Genomic DNA, 13,531 nt, shown 5'->3' on the forward strand with positions numbered 1-13,531 from the left:
TTTCACTGACAAATGTGCCTTTGCTTTTATCTCCCTCCCTGATTCCATGGCAAAGCTTGTTTGGCTTATTTCAACCTGGTGTACGACTGGATAAAGGCAGCGGTGATGTTCGGAATGATTGGAACCGTGGCCAGACTTGACTATCTTGACCCACCCAAGCCACCAAAATGCATCACCATGCTGTACGTCTTTGCTGAAACGTAAGTGTCTCTTTTCTTCCTTTTTATTCTGTTTCCTTTTGTCCTTCTGACGGACAGATAAAGAGAGCTCTGGGATTACTGCAAAAAGGAGCTGGTCCCTATAGTTTGCTTGTGTATTTTGCATCCATTATGGTAACAATGGAATTTTTCTGCCTGTCAAGCTTTCAGACACTGACATTACAAGAGATCAAACTGTGCGTATAGGCTGTGGCAGGTCTGCGCTGTCGGCTGTTCATAGAATTCAGGGCAGTACAGCACAGAAGGAGGACCCTCGGTCCATTCAGTCTGTGCTCGCTGTTTCAAGGGAACAGTCCAATTTCATCCAGCTTGACACCTTGTTAACTCAGATTCTCCAGCATGTGCAGTTCCTACTATCACTCCCTGTCCAATTTTCTTCCCTGGCTTTTCCTCTGTCATCACTGTAATTTGCTTTTCTTCAAAACTTTATTCAGATTGCTTTGAATCTGTTATATCTGCTTCTGCCACCCTATCAGGTGGTGTAGACCTAATTGTAGTTATGCATTGTGCAAAGTAGCTTTTCTTCTTTCTACTTTTGCTAATCGTCTTCAATTTGTACACTTGAGCCATTTTATTTACTGTTTCCAAGTGCCTCGTGATTGTAAGGACTCCAATCAAATCTTCTAATGATGGGTTCTGACCTGAAACATTGACTGTCCTGCTCCTGTAATGCTGCCTAACCGGCTGTGTTCCTCCAGCTCCACACTGTATTGAATCTGACTCCAGCATATGCAGTTTTTGCTATCTCCTTTTGCTTAGAACTGATTTGTTTTTGTTGCTGTTCCAAAATCGACTTTCTGAACTTTACTTTAAATAAATATAACTGAGCTGGCCTACTGCCTCTAATTCTGGATTCAGGACTCAATAATTTATATGCAAAATAGAGCTTTCATCACTTCATGATCTAACTTGTCCAGTGTTGCCATTAGCTGAAGAGTAGATGTGGAGGTGCCGGTGTTGGACTGGGGTGGAAGAAGTCAGAAATCACACTCCTTCAAGGAGCAGCGGTCCAAAAGCTTGTGATTTCAAATAAACCTTAGGACTATAACCTGGTGTTGTGTGACTTCTGAGCTAAAGAATCTATTCAGGGTTCGGATTCAGGGGCTGGGTGGACAGAATGTTTGTTTGGTGGAAGGTGATGACTGATTTGTTAGGCGTGTATATAAAAACTCTTGGTGTGTATGTGCTGCTGGATCTCACTGCTGGCTTCCTAGTTGGGAAGCCGGTGGCAAGCTGTCTTCTTGAATGGCTGCAGTCTGCTCGGTGACTGTCCATGCGCAGTGATGTTAGGGAGGGAGTTCCAACACGCTGTTGCAGTGAAAAATAAAGGAACAATACAAGGTGAAATTATCATATGGAACGTGGTTTGGCTTCTTTAGGAATGATCTGGATAGATTCAGTAATTAGTGACTGGTCCGTGTAGTGAAGTAAATGGAGCTTCTGCACCTGTTTACTTTTGTGCCTTCAGGAAGAAGCCCTCAGACCAGTGGAAACTACTAATTAGGGTCACAGAGTCATACAACATGGAAACAGGCCATTCGGCCCAACTCGTTCATGCTGACCAGGTTTCCTTAACTGAACTAATCGCATGTTTGGCCCATATCCCTCTAAACCTTTCCTTTTCATGTGCCTGTCCAAATGTCTTTTAAGTGTTGTAATTATAATTATATGATCTATATTTCAGGCACTTTGACAGAGGGATAAATGACTGGCTGTGTAAGTAAGTAACCAATCTTTGTTTTGATCTGTTTTTATTTGCACCCGGGAGGTGGCAAAGCCACATAGATGCCCTTCCCTAATTGCCATGAGAAAGTGGTGGCAGAGTTTCTGATAGTAATGACATTCCTGCGGTGTTTCTTGGCGCAGATTGTCAGCAATCATTTCTCCGTGACACTCCAGGAGGGATTCCTGGGCTGTTAAGTGCTTCAGGGCAGTGTGTGAGGTGGCGAAAGGCACTATACAATTGCAGGTTCATTCTTTTTGTGGCGAACATCATTGGTACAGCTCCTCGCTGGAGGTTCATCCAAATGGCGCTCCCTCTGGGTGGGAGGGGAGGGCAAAGACAGGGGCGAAGTGGTGGAGATCAGAGCATTGCACTGCTCAACTGTGACGCACCCCCCAACTCCCACCACCCACCACCACCATCACAACCCTAACCCATACCACCATCTTTAATGGGAGATTCTCAAATGTAAACAGGATAAAGCCTGGCCTTGCAGGGCCTTGCATGTTTGAAGCTAATTATCATGAACCCCCAGCAAGAGAAAAGAGGGTAAGCCTGGACACGAGAGCTACAAAGATAGTGTTCCTTTTTTCCCAGGTATGTCTATGATTATTTGGGAGAAGACCATGACAACATTCTGAAGGAGCTGCTGGCGACAATTTGCACCTTCCTTATCACCACACTCTGGCTCGGCCCGGAGAACGTGGTCTACATCTGGTCCGTGTGTAACTGCTTTGGCCTCAACTTTGAGCTGTGGGTGCAAAAGTTCTTCCAGCTGGAACCCTTTGCTTCTATTGAGGTGAGATCCTAAACTTGCAACATTTCCGTTGTTGGTTAACAAAACCCTTTGTAGCTGGGAATTCCTGCACCTCCTGAGCTTGGGAGTTGCATGCATGGAGCTGGTCAGACCTGTCTGTGGCTCAGTTGGTAATGCGCACTTCTCTCAAGTCAACAGATTGAGGGCTCAAGCCCTATCCCAGAATTGGAGTATAAAATCTAAGTTCACATTTTCAGAGTGCATCATTTTCAGACGTGCTCCCTTCTGGAAGAGACATTAACTCAAATCCCCTTCTGTCATTTTGGGGCAAATACAAGAAACAGGAATAGGAGAAAACCATTTGGACCATCTATCCTGCTTTCCCCACTCACAGACAATCAATATGCGAGGTGTGGACTGATGGAATTGAGGGTACTATATTAGCATTGGGACAGGATTGATTCGTAGACAGGAAGCAGAGAGAGGGCATAAATAGGGTACTTGGTGAATGATGGAGTGCTACAGGGGTAAGTGCTGGGGATTTAGCTATTTTACAATCCCCATGAATGACTGAGATGAAAAGAGACAATAATGAGTCGACACTTGCTGATAGTAAGTGAAGGTGATGGCCTGGTGGTATTATCACTGGACTGTTAATCCAGAAACCCAGGTGACAATCTGGGGACCTGTGTTCAAATCCTGCCATTGCAGATGGTGGAATTTGAATTATTAAAAATCTGGAATTAAGAGTCTAATGAATCTATTATTGATTTTAGGGGAAAACCCCATCTGTTTCACTAATATCTTGTAGGAAAAGAAACTGCCACCCTAATTTGGTCTGGCCAACATGTAACTCCTGGCCCACAACAATGTGGTTGACTCTTAACTGCCCTCTGGGCAATAAATGCCGGCCTAGCCTCTGATGCCCACATCCTGTGAATGGATTTTAAAAAAATAAAGCTCGGTGGAAAAATAGGCTATCAGGAGGATACAATGGTTGAAAGGATAGACAAGTTAAGGGACTGGACATCAAGATGGGAGATTGATGACAATGTAGGGAAGTGTGAAATTATTCACGTTTGCTATAGGAACATGAAAGCAAAATACTGTATTAAAAATGTGAAATTTGTAGGTACTGCAAACAATTAGGAATACAAAGAGCAGATTGGCCTTAATTGGAGGATCGGTTGGAGTACAGAAATAAAGAACTCTTGTTGCAATTGTATAGGCGAGATCATAATTAGATGCACAGTTTTGGTTTCCATGTTTAAGAAAATATACACTTGCATCAGAAGTGAATGTTCACTAAATTTATTCCTGGAATGAAGTGGGTGTCCAATCAGGACATGCCGAAGAAATTGACTCCATCTTCCCTGGAGTTTAGAAGAATGAGCAATAATCTCATTGAGACCAACAAGATTCTGAAGAGGCATAAAATATGGTCTCAGAATAAGGAGATAATTGTTTAGAACTAAGATGAGAAATTGCTTCACCCCCAAGGGTTGTGAATCTTTGGGATTCTAATCAGGAGATTTGGATGCTCCATTGTTGTATATATTTAAGTCAAGGAGACAGAGAGAGATTCTAGGTGTTTTCAGGAATGAAGGGATGAAGAGAGTGGGCAGGGAAGTGGGGTTGAAGCATAATTGAAGAGTAGATTTGATGGGCTGGATAGTCTACTCCTCTTAATGGTTGTGTTCTTTTGAATTTAGGGAGGGCAATAAACGCTCGCCAAGCCAGCGACACCCACAGCCCATTAAGGAAAAAAATGCCATGGTGTTGGAGGAAAGTTATACTGGCATTGGAGGAAGTCCAGAGAAGGTTCACTAGGTTGATATCAGGTATGGAGGGATTGTCTTATGAGGAGAGGTTGAGTAGGTTGGACCTGTGCGCATCGGAGTATAGAAGAATGAGAGGCAATCTTAATGAAACATACAAAATTTTTAGGAGACTTTACAGGTAAATGCGGAGAAATTGTTTCCCTTGTGGGAGAGCTTAGAACCAGAGGGTACAATCTCAGAATGAGGGGTCACAGATAAAGAGGAATCCCTTCTCAGAGGGTAGTGAATCTGTGGAATTCTTTAGCACAGAGGACTGTTGAGTCTGGTTCATTAAGTATATCCAAGGCTGAGATGGATGGATTTTTAGTCTGCAAGGGAATTGAGGGTGATGGGGAAAAGGCAGGGGAGTGGAGTTGAGGATTATCAGAGCAGCCACAATCTCCTTGAATGGTAGAGCAAACTCAATGTGCTGAATGGCCTACTCTAGACGTATGTCATATCGTCTTGAATGGAAAAGACCCCAAACCTTTCCTTTGGAAAGAGAAGAAAGGAAGGCAGAGGGAGAGAATGCAGTCGAGGTAACGTTTTTGGGACATCATTGCTTTATTGGACATTATTTTCACAGTGACATCATTTTATGATGACATCACATCGGACAACAGAGAATATCTTGAAGGAAAGCACAATTTGAATTGTCACCGTTAATATTTTTGATTGAGTTTTGGAGGTTTATTTAAAAATGAAATATTTCTTCTCTAGGTTTGGCCTTTGCAATTTAGCTCAGTGAAATGTTAGCCATCTGTATACATTTGAGGATCATGTCCCGAATGTACATTATCTGAAAGGATGATGATGTGATGCAGTGGTAATGTCAGTGGATTAGTGATCACATATTCCAGGCTAATGCTCTAGGGACAAGAGTTTGAATCCCACCATGGCAGATAGTCAAATTTGTATAGAATAAAAGTTTGGTCATGAAAATCCAGTCCAAGGGTAATTGTGTAACACTTGTTGCAAAAATCCATTTAGTTCACTAATGCCCCTCAGACCAAAAGAAATAGGAACGCAGTAGGCTGTTTGGCTCCTGGAACCTGCCCTGCCATTCAATAAGTTCATGCTGATCTGACATTCCCCACATTCACTTTCCTGTGTTTTCTTCGTAACCTGTGACTGATCAAGAATCTATCTATCTCAGCCTTAAGTATACGCAAGGATATTGCCCCCACAGCTCTCTGTGGCAAGGAGTTTCAAAGACTCTCAACACTCTGAGAAGAAAATCCTCCTCACTTAAGTCGTATCTTGTTATCCTTTTATTCTAAGACTGTGACCTCTGATCCTAGACTCTCCCATGAGAGGAAACATCCTCTCAGCATTTTTCCTGTCAAGCCCCTTAAGAATCCTATACATTTCAAGAGATCACCTCTCGTTCTTCTAAACTTCAAAAAGCAGAGTCCCAAATTGTTCAACATTTGCTCTTAAAAGAATCTCTCCATACCAGGGGGATCATCCCTACCGAACCATCTCTGAACTACTTCGAATGAATTAATATCTTTTCTTAAATAAGGGGACACAGCACTCCTGATGTGATCTCACCAGCACCTTGTACAGATGCAGTTAGACTTCCCTACTCTTATACTCCAACCCCCTCAAAATAAGTAACAAAACAAAGTTGCTGGAAAAGCTCAGCCAGTCTGGCAGCATCTGTGAAGGAGAAAACAGAGTTACGGTTTCGGGTCCAGTAACCCTTCCTCAGAACACCCCTCAATATAAGGTCAGCATTCCATTAGCCTTCCTGCTGCATCTCTGTGCTATAGCTGTCTGTGTTTCATGTACAATTTACCCCAAGTCCCTTTGTGTTGCAGCTTTCTGCAGATCTTCCCCATTTAAATAATAATGTTATTTTGTTATCCCTTCCAAAAATTAAGAACTTCATATTTTCCCACATTATACTCAAATTTGCCAACTTTTTGCACACTTACTTCACCTCCGAATATCTCCCCATAAATTGTTTGTATCGCTCTCACAGTCTGCCTTTCCACCTATTTTTATGTTGTCTACAAGTTTGACTTCAATATATTCCCTTTCATCCTCCAAGTCATCAATATATATTGTGAACAGTTGTGGTGCCAGCATTGATCCCTGTGAAACCCCAACTGTTACAGCGTCACCAACCTGAAAAAGAATTCCTTATCCCAACTCATTATTTCCTGCTGATTAGCCAATTCTTTATTCATGCCACTAGTAGTATACATCAACACACCTACTACCTTCTGACTTAATCTTTTGTGAGGTATCTTATCAAACGCCTGCTGGGATTCCAAATATAACACATTTACTGGTTCCCCTCTATCCACTCAAATTGAAACTGCTACAAAGAACGCTAATAAATTAGTCAGACACAAGTTCCCTTTCATAAAGTCATGCTGACTCTGCTTGATTAGATTATGATGTTCTAACTGTTATACTATTACTCCTTAATAACTGATTGCAATACTTTTCCAACAATAGATGTTAGGCTAATTGGCCTATAGTTACCTGCTTTTTGCCTCCGTCCCTCCCTTTTTCATTAGGGGTATCACATTAGCAGTTTTCTAATCCTCTGGTATTGCTCCAAAATCCAACAATTTTTGGAAAATTACAACCAATACATGCGCTATCTCTGAAGCTAACTCTTTTAGGATCCTAAGAAGAAAGCCTTCAGGGCCAGGATATTTATCTGCCTTTATCCCCATTAGTTTGTTTAAGACCACCTCTCCACTGATGACGGTGGTATTTAATTTCTCCACTATATACTTTAGTATGAACAGAATGTTTAAAGTATCTTCCACTATAAAGGCTGATGAAAAATATCTGTTTAACTCCTCTGCTATTGCCTGGTTCTCCAAACCATTTCCCCGATTCATTTTCTAAGGGGCCTGTGTTCTCTTTGACCTTTCTCTTCCTTTTTGAAGAGAACTGACAATAAGAGTATTTTTAAATATATATATTCCTCATTATTTTGCCCACATAGTTTACTTTTTCTTTCTTTACTCTCTTTCTCAGTCTTCCTTTGCTGGATGCTGAAGTTAACCCAGTCTTCAGGGCTATCACTGACTTTTGTCTTTTATATGATTTTCCCTACAACTTAATATTCCCCTTACCTTCCTTGCTTAGCCATCGTTGGTTTATCTTTCTTTTAGAATCTTTCTTCCTTACTGTGATGTGTTTTTGCTGAGAGTCATGAACCTCCTTAAATATCTGCCACTGCTTGCTTCCTGCTAATCAATGCACCCGAGATAACAAGGTGTAGAACTGGATGAACACAGCAGGCCAAGCAACGTCATAGGATCAGGAAAGCTTGTTCACTTTAGCTAACACTGTCCTCATTTCATTGAAATTCCCTTTATTTAAGTTAAACGTAGTTGTTTCTGATCCCTGTTTCTGATTCAAATTTCTCACTCTTGAACTGAATGTTAAATTCTGTCATGTTATGATTGCTGTTTCCTAAAGAATCTTTTACACTGAAGTCATTTATTAAACTTGCCCCATTACCAGATCCAAGATACTTGCTCCCTGGTTGACTCCATAATGTAGTGCTCTAGGAAGCCATCTGTATTGCAGACTATCAATTTGTTGTTGTAGCTATCCTTTCCAATCTAATTAACTCAACCGACATGAAGATTAACATCCCTCATAATTATTCCTGTATTGTTCCTATATGCTCCTATTATTTGTTGTTGTATAGCTTTTTCTACAGAGTGCTTACTGTTCGGGAGCCTGTACACTATTCCTACCAAGTTTTCTTTCCCTTCCTGTTTTATTACTTCAGCCTAAATAGACTCTATATTATCCGAGCTCGATCACCCCTTGCAGCTGCCCCTTTTCCATCTCTTTATTAATAATGCTGCCCCAACGCCTTTTCCACCCCTCCTGTCTCTCCGAAAGCTCAAGTGTCTCTCAATGTTAAGTTCCCCGTTTTGATTTCATTATAACCACATTTCAGTAATGGTTATGAGATCATGTTCACTTGTCTTGATTTGTGCCATCAGTTGGTCTACCTTATTCTGAATGCTCTGTGCATTAAGATACAAAACCTTTAGGTTTGTTTGTTTATCAAATTTCCCTTCACTTTTATGGTTCATTTCTGGTAACAATCAGCCCTGTCACTAACCTGCAATTCTGCCTCCTCCTTTACTGTTGATTTTATAACTTCTCAAGCAAGTGAACCAATCCATCTGCTAGTTTAAAGTCCTATCCACAGCCCTAGTTACAAGATTCTCCAGGACTGTGGTCCCAGCATGATTCAGGTAGAGCCAGTCCCATTGGAACAGCTCCCTCCTTGCCCAGTACTGGTGCCAGTGTTCACAGATTTGAGCCTACGTCTCCCACACCAATCTTTCAGCCATGCATTTGCTTCTTTAATCTCGTTAATCCTGTGCCAATTAGCTCTTGGTTCAGGTAGAGTTTGGTGAAGGAAATCTGACATTCTTACCTGGTCTGCGACTCCAGACTTTCAATAATATTGTGGTCGGGCTGGGCCAGCATTTATTGCCTGTCCCTAATTGCCTTGGAGAAAGGGGCAGTGTGCCTTCTTGAACAGCTGCAATCTTTGGGATGGCAAGAACTGCAGATGCTGGAATCGGTGGTAACAAAGTGTGGAGCCAGAGGAACACAGCAAGCCAGGGGAAGAAGGGTCCTGACCTGAAACATCAGCTTTCCTGCTCCTCTGATGCTGCCTGGCCTGCTGTGTTCATCCAGCTCCACACTGTGTTATCGCTGATTCCAGCAAGTGCAGTTCTTACTATCTCTGAGGACAGAATTCCTGTGGTCCTGGATTGGAGAGTTTTTATGACAATGGTCATTGTTTTGGAAACAAGGCTTTTATTAACTGAATTTGCATTTCTCTAGCTGCTTGTCACCAGATATCATTAAGCTGGAGAGGGTTCAGAAGAGACTTACCAGGATGTTCCCAGGTGTGGAAGGTTTGAGTTATGGAGAGAGGCTGGATTGGCTGGGATTTCTTTCACTGGAGCGTAGGAAGTTGAGGGGTGACCTTGTAGAGGGGTATAGATAAAGTGAATGGCAGTTGTCGTCTCCCTAGGGTGGGGGAGTTCAAGACTCAGGGTAAGAGAAGAAAGATTTAAAGACATGAGGGCAATATCTTTGCACAGAGTATGGTGCCTGTTTGGAATGAATTTCCTGAGGAAGCGGTGGACGTGGCTACAGTTACAATGTCCCAAAGATTGGAGAAGTACATGAATAAGAAAGGTTTGAACAGATATGGGCCAAGCACAGGCAGTGGGACTAGTTCTTTTGGGGATTATGGTTGGTTTGGATGGCTGGACTGAAGGGTCTGTTTTCGTGCTGTATGAATCTATGACTCTATTAGCCTGACCATCTGCTTTAATAGTCCAGTGACATTACCATCACCTCTTCTGTTATAGTTCTGAAGAAGGGTCACTGGATCCGAAACATTAACTCTGCTTTCTGTCCACAGATGCTGCCAGACCTGCTGAGGTTTTCCACAAATCTCTGTTTTTGTGTCTGATATCCAACATCCGCAGTTGTTTCAGTATATTTGTACCTTTTTATTGTATTCCTTTATTGTGTTACCCTGCCCAGCTGATGTCCCTACTATCTCTGTCAGCCAGAAGGACAATGGTGTGATTTAAATGTGTTTTTTTAAAATTTCTTCGCAGGCTAACCAACTATCTGAGGCAATGTCCCGAAGAATCAGAGGAGTGTTTGGTGCTGCCAACTTCTGGGCCATTATTTTGTACAACGTCCTTTCACTGAACAGTGTTGACTTTGCTCTCTTGGTTGCTGGAAGGTTGTTCCTCACTGGTAAGCTTTATCAAAGGCCGTGGAGCTAATTAACAACATTTCAGCAAAGTTGACCTTGGGCAGGTTTACTTTCATCATCATTTCCCACTGTTGCCAGGCATCCACCAATGCTAATCACTGCCTGGGTGCCAGGAGGAAAGGGTCTATGAGTAACATAGGGGGCAACACAGTGGCTCAGTGGTTAGCACTGCAGCCTCACAGCACCAGGGGCCCAGGTTCGATTCCAGCCTCTGGCCACTGTGTGGAGTTTGTACATTCTGTCTGTGTCTGCGTGGGATTCCTCCGGGTGCTCCGGTTTCCTTCCACAGTCCAAAGATGTGCTGGCTAGGTGAATTGGCCATGCTCAATTGCCCATAGTGTTCAGGGGTGTGTAGATTAGGTGGGTTATAGGGGGGTGAGTCTGGGTGGGATGCTGAGAGGTTCAATGTGGATTTGTTGGGCCAAAGGGCCTGTTTCCACACTGATTCTAAGAAACATGGGGGGAAAATCCGCATTCAATCATTCATCCCTGACCATAGTCCTTGGCTGTGCAGCTCCTAAAAGCACCATGTTTGAACTACGGGTAATAGCTCCTGTAGTTGTAGTAGAGTACTGTACTCAGCTCCCTGTTCCCATTTCCAGTAAGCTGAATAATACAAGTCAAGGATGTTAAGCAATATTGGGCTGTGATGCCCTCCCTAGTTAAATAACATTCATTATCTAAGTGGGAACAAGAAGAGTAGCAATTAGGACAAAATACAGGAGGGAGTTTTTTTATTCACTTGTGGGATGTGGGCGTCACTGGCTGGGCTCAGCATTTATTGCCCATCGCTAGTTGACCTTGAGAAGGTGGTGATGAGCTGCCTTCTTGAACCCCTGCAGTTTACTTACTATGGATTGACACATATGTCCTCAGGGAGAGAATTCCAGGATTGTGACCCAGCAAAGTGAAGGAATGGCGATATATTTCCAAGTCAGGATGGCGAGTGGCTTGGGGGGGATCTTGCAGGGGGTGGTGTTCCCATGCATCTGCTGCTGTTGTCCTTCTCGATGGAGGTGGTCATGATTGTAAGGTGCTGCCTGAGGATCATTGGTGAAGTTCTGCAATGCATTTTGTAGATAGTGCACACTGCTGCTACTGAGTCTAAGTGTTGGAGGGAGTAGGTGCTTGTGGATGTGTTATCAGTCAAGCAGGCTGCTTTGTCCTGGGTGGTGTCAAGCTTCTTGAGTGTTGTTGGGGCTGCACTCATCCAGGCAAGTGGGGAGTATTCCATCACACTCCTGACTTGTGCCTTGTAGATGGTGTACAGGCTTTGGAGAGTCAGGAGGTGAGTTACTCGCCACATTATTCCTAGCTTCTGACCCAATCTAGTGGCGAATCCAGTTGAGTTTCTGATGAATGGGGAATGAGTCTGGGTGGGATGCTCTGAGATTCAATATGGATTTGTTGGGCCAAAAGGTGTTGATAGTGGAGGATTCAGTGATGATAATGCCATTGAATGACAAGGAATGGTGATTAGGAGTCAGTCATTGCCTGGCATTTGTGTGGCATGAATGTTACTTGCCACTTGCCAGCACAAGCCTGGATATTGTGTTGGTGGCCATGGAACTGGTGGTGACGGGTAGGAGTATTAAAGGAGAATAAGTGAACACATGCTCGCACTCTATCCCTTCCATTCTCAATAAATTTTCTTTAAGACGAACCCTGCTTTATTTGTGAGAGTGACCTTCCTTTCTCTTAAGTCAATTCTATTGCCAGTAAAGGCGTCTGAGACTGAATGGCCACCTCCTGTGCTGAAGGTGCTATTTCCCAGCCTGAGAACACTCGAAGGAGGTGATTTGACTTGAGCCACTCACAGAGAAGGCTTTCGGTAAAGCATGATATCAATGAATCCAGCTCCAGTCTCTTGAGAAACTGTTTCTCTCTCTCTCTGTCTATCTCTCAATTTCAGGATTCCCCTGGAGTCTATTGAGTGTTCTTTTTGTGACGTACTGCGGGGTACAGCTGATCAAGGAGAACGAGCGAAGGTTGGCAATAGAAGCTGACAAAGAGAAAGTGGACTAGAGAACTCCCCAAGAGAGGAACGCAAATGAATCAAGGAAAGTTCTAGCTTGGGCAGTTACCAAATGGTTCATTTGTCATGTGTGGAGAGTTTCTGATTGCAGGAACAGACAAATTACCTAATTAAATTGTAACAAGGTCGAACAGATCAATTCCCCTTCTTCCCTCAATTCCTGCACTGTGTGTAAAGGAGGAAAGACTCCTCTCAGACTGTGAATATCTTGCTCCAGAGGTTGCTGGAGGAGATCACTTGAGTTTGACCTCCCCCAGCCCATGACCGACTTCATTGTGGCTGATATCCACTTTCCAATCTTCAGAATTTGTGTGAAGGAAACTCTCTCTCAATTCGACTGAAAATCAGGCTGCCTCATCTCTGACAACACAGGGGGTTCCCAGAGACGGGCTGGACCCCTACTGAGGCTGGAAATGCAGACTGGCTCCAAATCCACACACACCTAGATGCCACCCCAAACAGATACATACTCACACACATGCATGCACACACACACACACACGCACACACACACACTCTCCCCCCTTCCCCCCCCTCCACAACCCAACACACACACACACCCAACCCTCCCCACTTCCCCCCCTCCACACCCCGACACACACACACACACACACACACACACACACACACACACACACACACACACACAGTCTAATGCACGCAATTACTGGGAAAGCCACATGGAGATTTGTGGGTTTTGAGTGATGGAGTCTGCGATAAAAAACACTAACTGAGATCCTGAACAATTATCATTCATTCATTACTGCTCTGCGAGCTTTCTTCTCCATCTAGGTATCTGTAATGCTCGGCACATTACTTTTCGAAAGTATAATTTATTCTGCTCAATCTTGAAGTTTTTATAACAGAAATCCACTCTGACTCAAGTGCTTGTGAAGGATAAATATAAATAACTAACTGTGAACTCCTGTACACTGACTTCCTGCCTCACTGTTCCTTTAAGCTGCACTGTGTTAATTTATAAGCACTTCACATACACAACGGAAATAAATGTTAAATTGGACTCGTCCTCAGTTTGGAGCTTTGTTTTCTCGAGGCCTGAGGGCTTTCATCTCCAAACACTTCACTTTTCACTTTAATCCATTACCTCTTTAAAACCTCTGCCCCAGTTTTCTCCAGTCCCACACATGCCTCCACACCCCAACCCTCTTTCCTTT

General features: G+C 43.3%; 1 protein-coding gene across 5 annotated transcripts in view; it reads left to right on the top strand.

The window, feature by feature from the left end:
- LOC125446597 (protein-cysteine N-palmitoyltransferase HHAT-like protein) overlaps positions 1 to 12,913 on the top strand; it is a 63,183-nt gene extending 50,270 nt beyond the window's left edge. For all 5 annotated transcript variants that reach the window (XM_048520319.2, XM_048520315.2, XM_048520300.2 and 2 more), the window contains 5 exons: positions 56 to 200; positions 1,903 to 1,938; positions 2,539 to 2,740; positions 10,158 to 10,302; positions 12,234 to 12,913. In XM_048520319.2, coding sequence (XP_048376276.1) covers positions 56 to 200; positions 1,903 to 1,938; positions 2,539 to 2,740; positions 10,158 to 10,302; positions 12,234 to 12,346 — 641 coding nt within the window. In that variant the 3' untranslated portion in view covers positions 12,347 to 12,913. The remainder of the gene's footprint in view (positions 1 to 55; positions 201 to 1,902; positions 1,939 to 2,538; positions 2,741 to 10,157; positions 10,303 to 12,233) is intronic.
- The last annotated feature ends 618 nt before the right edge of the window (positions 12,914 to 13,531 follow it).

The sequence above is a fragment of the Stegostoma tigrinum genome, chromosome 2 (genome assembly GCF_030684315.1).
Source record: "Stegostoma tigrinum isolate sSteTig4 chromosome 2, sSteTig4.hap1, whole genome shotgun sequence".
Classification (NCBI taxonomy): domain Eukaryota; kingdom Metazoa; phylum Chordata; class Chondrichthyes; order Orectolobiformes; family Stegostomatidae; genus Stegostoma; species Stegostoma tigrinum.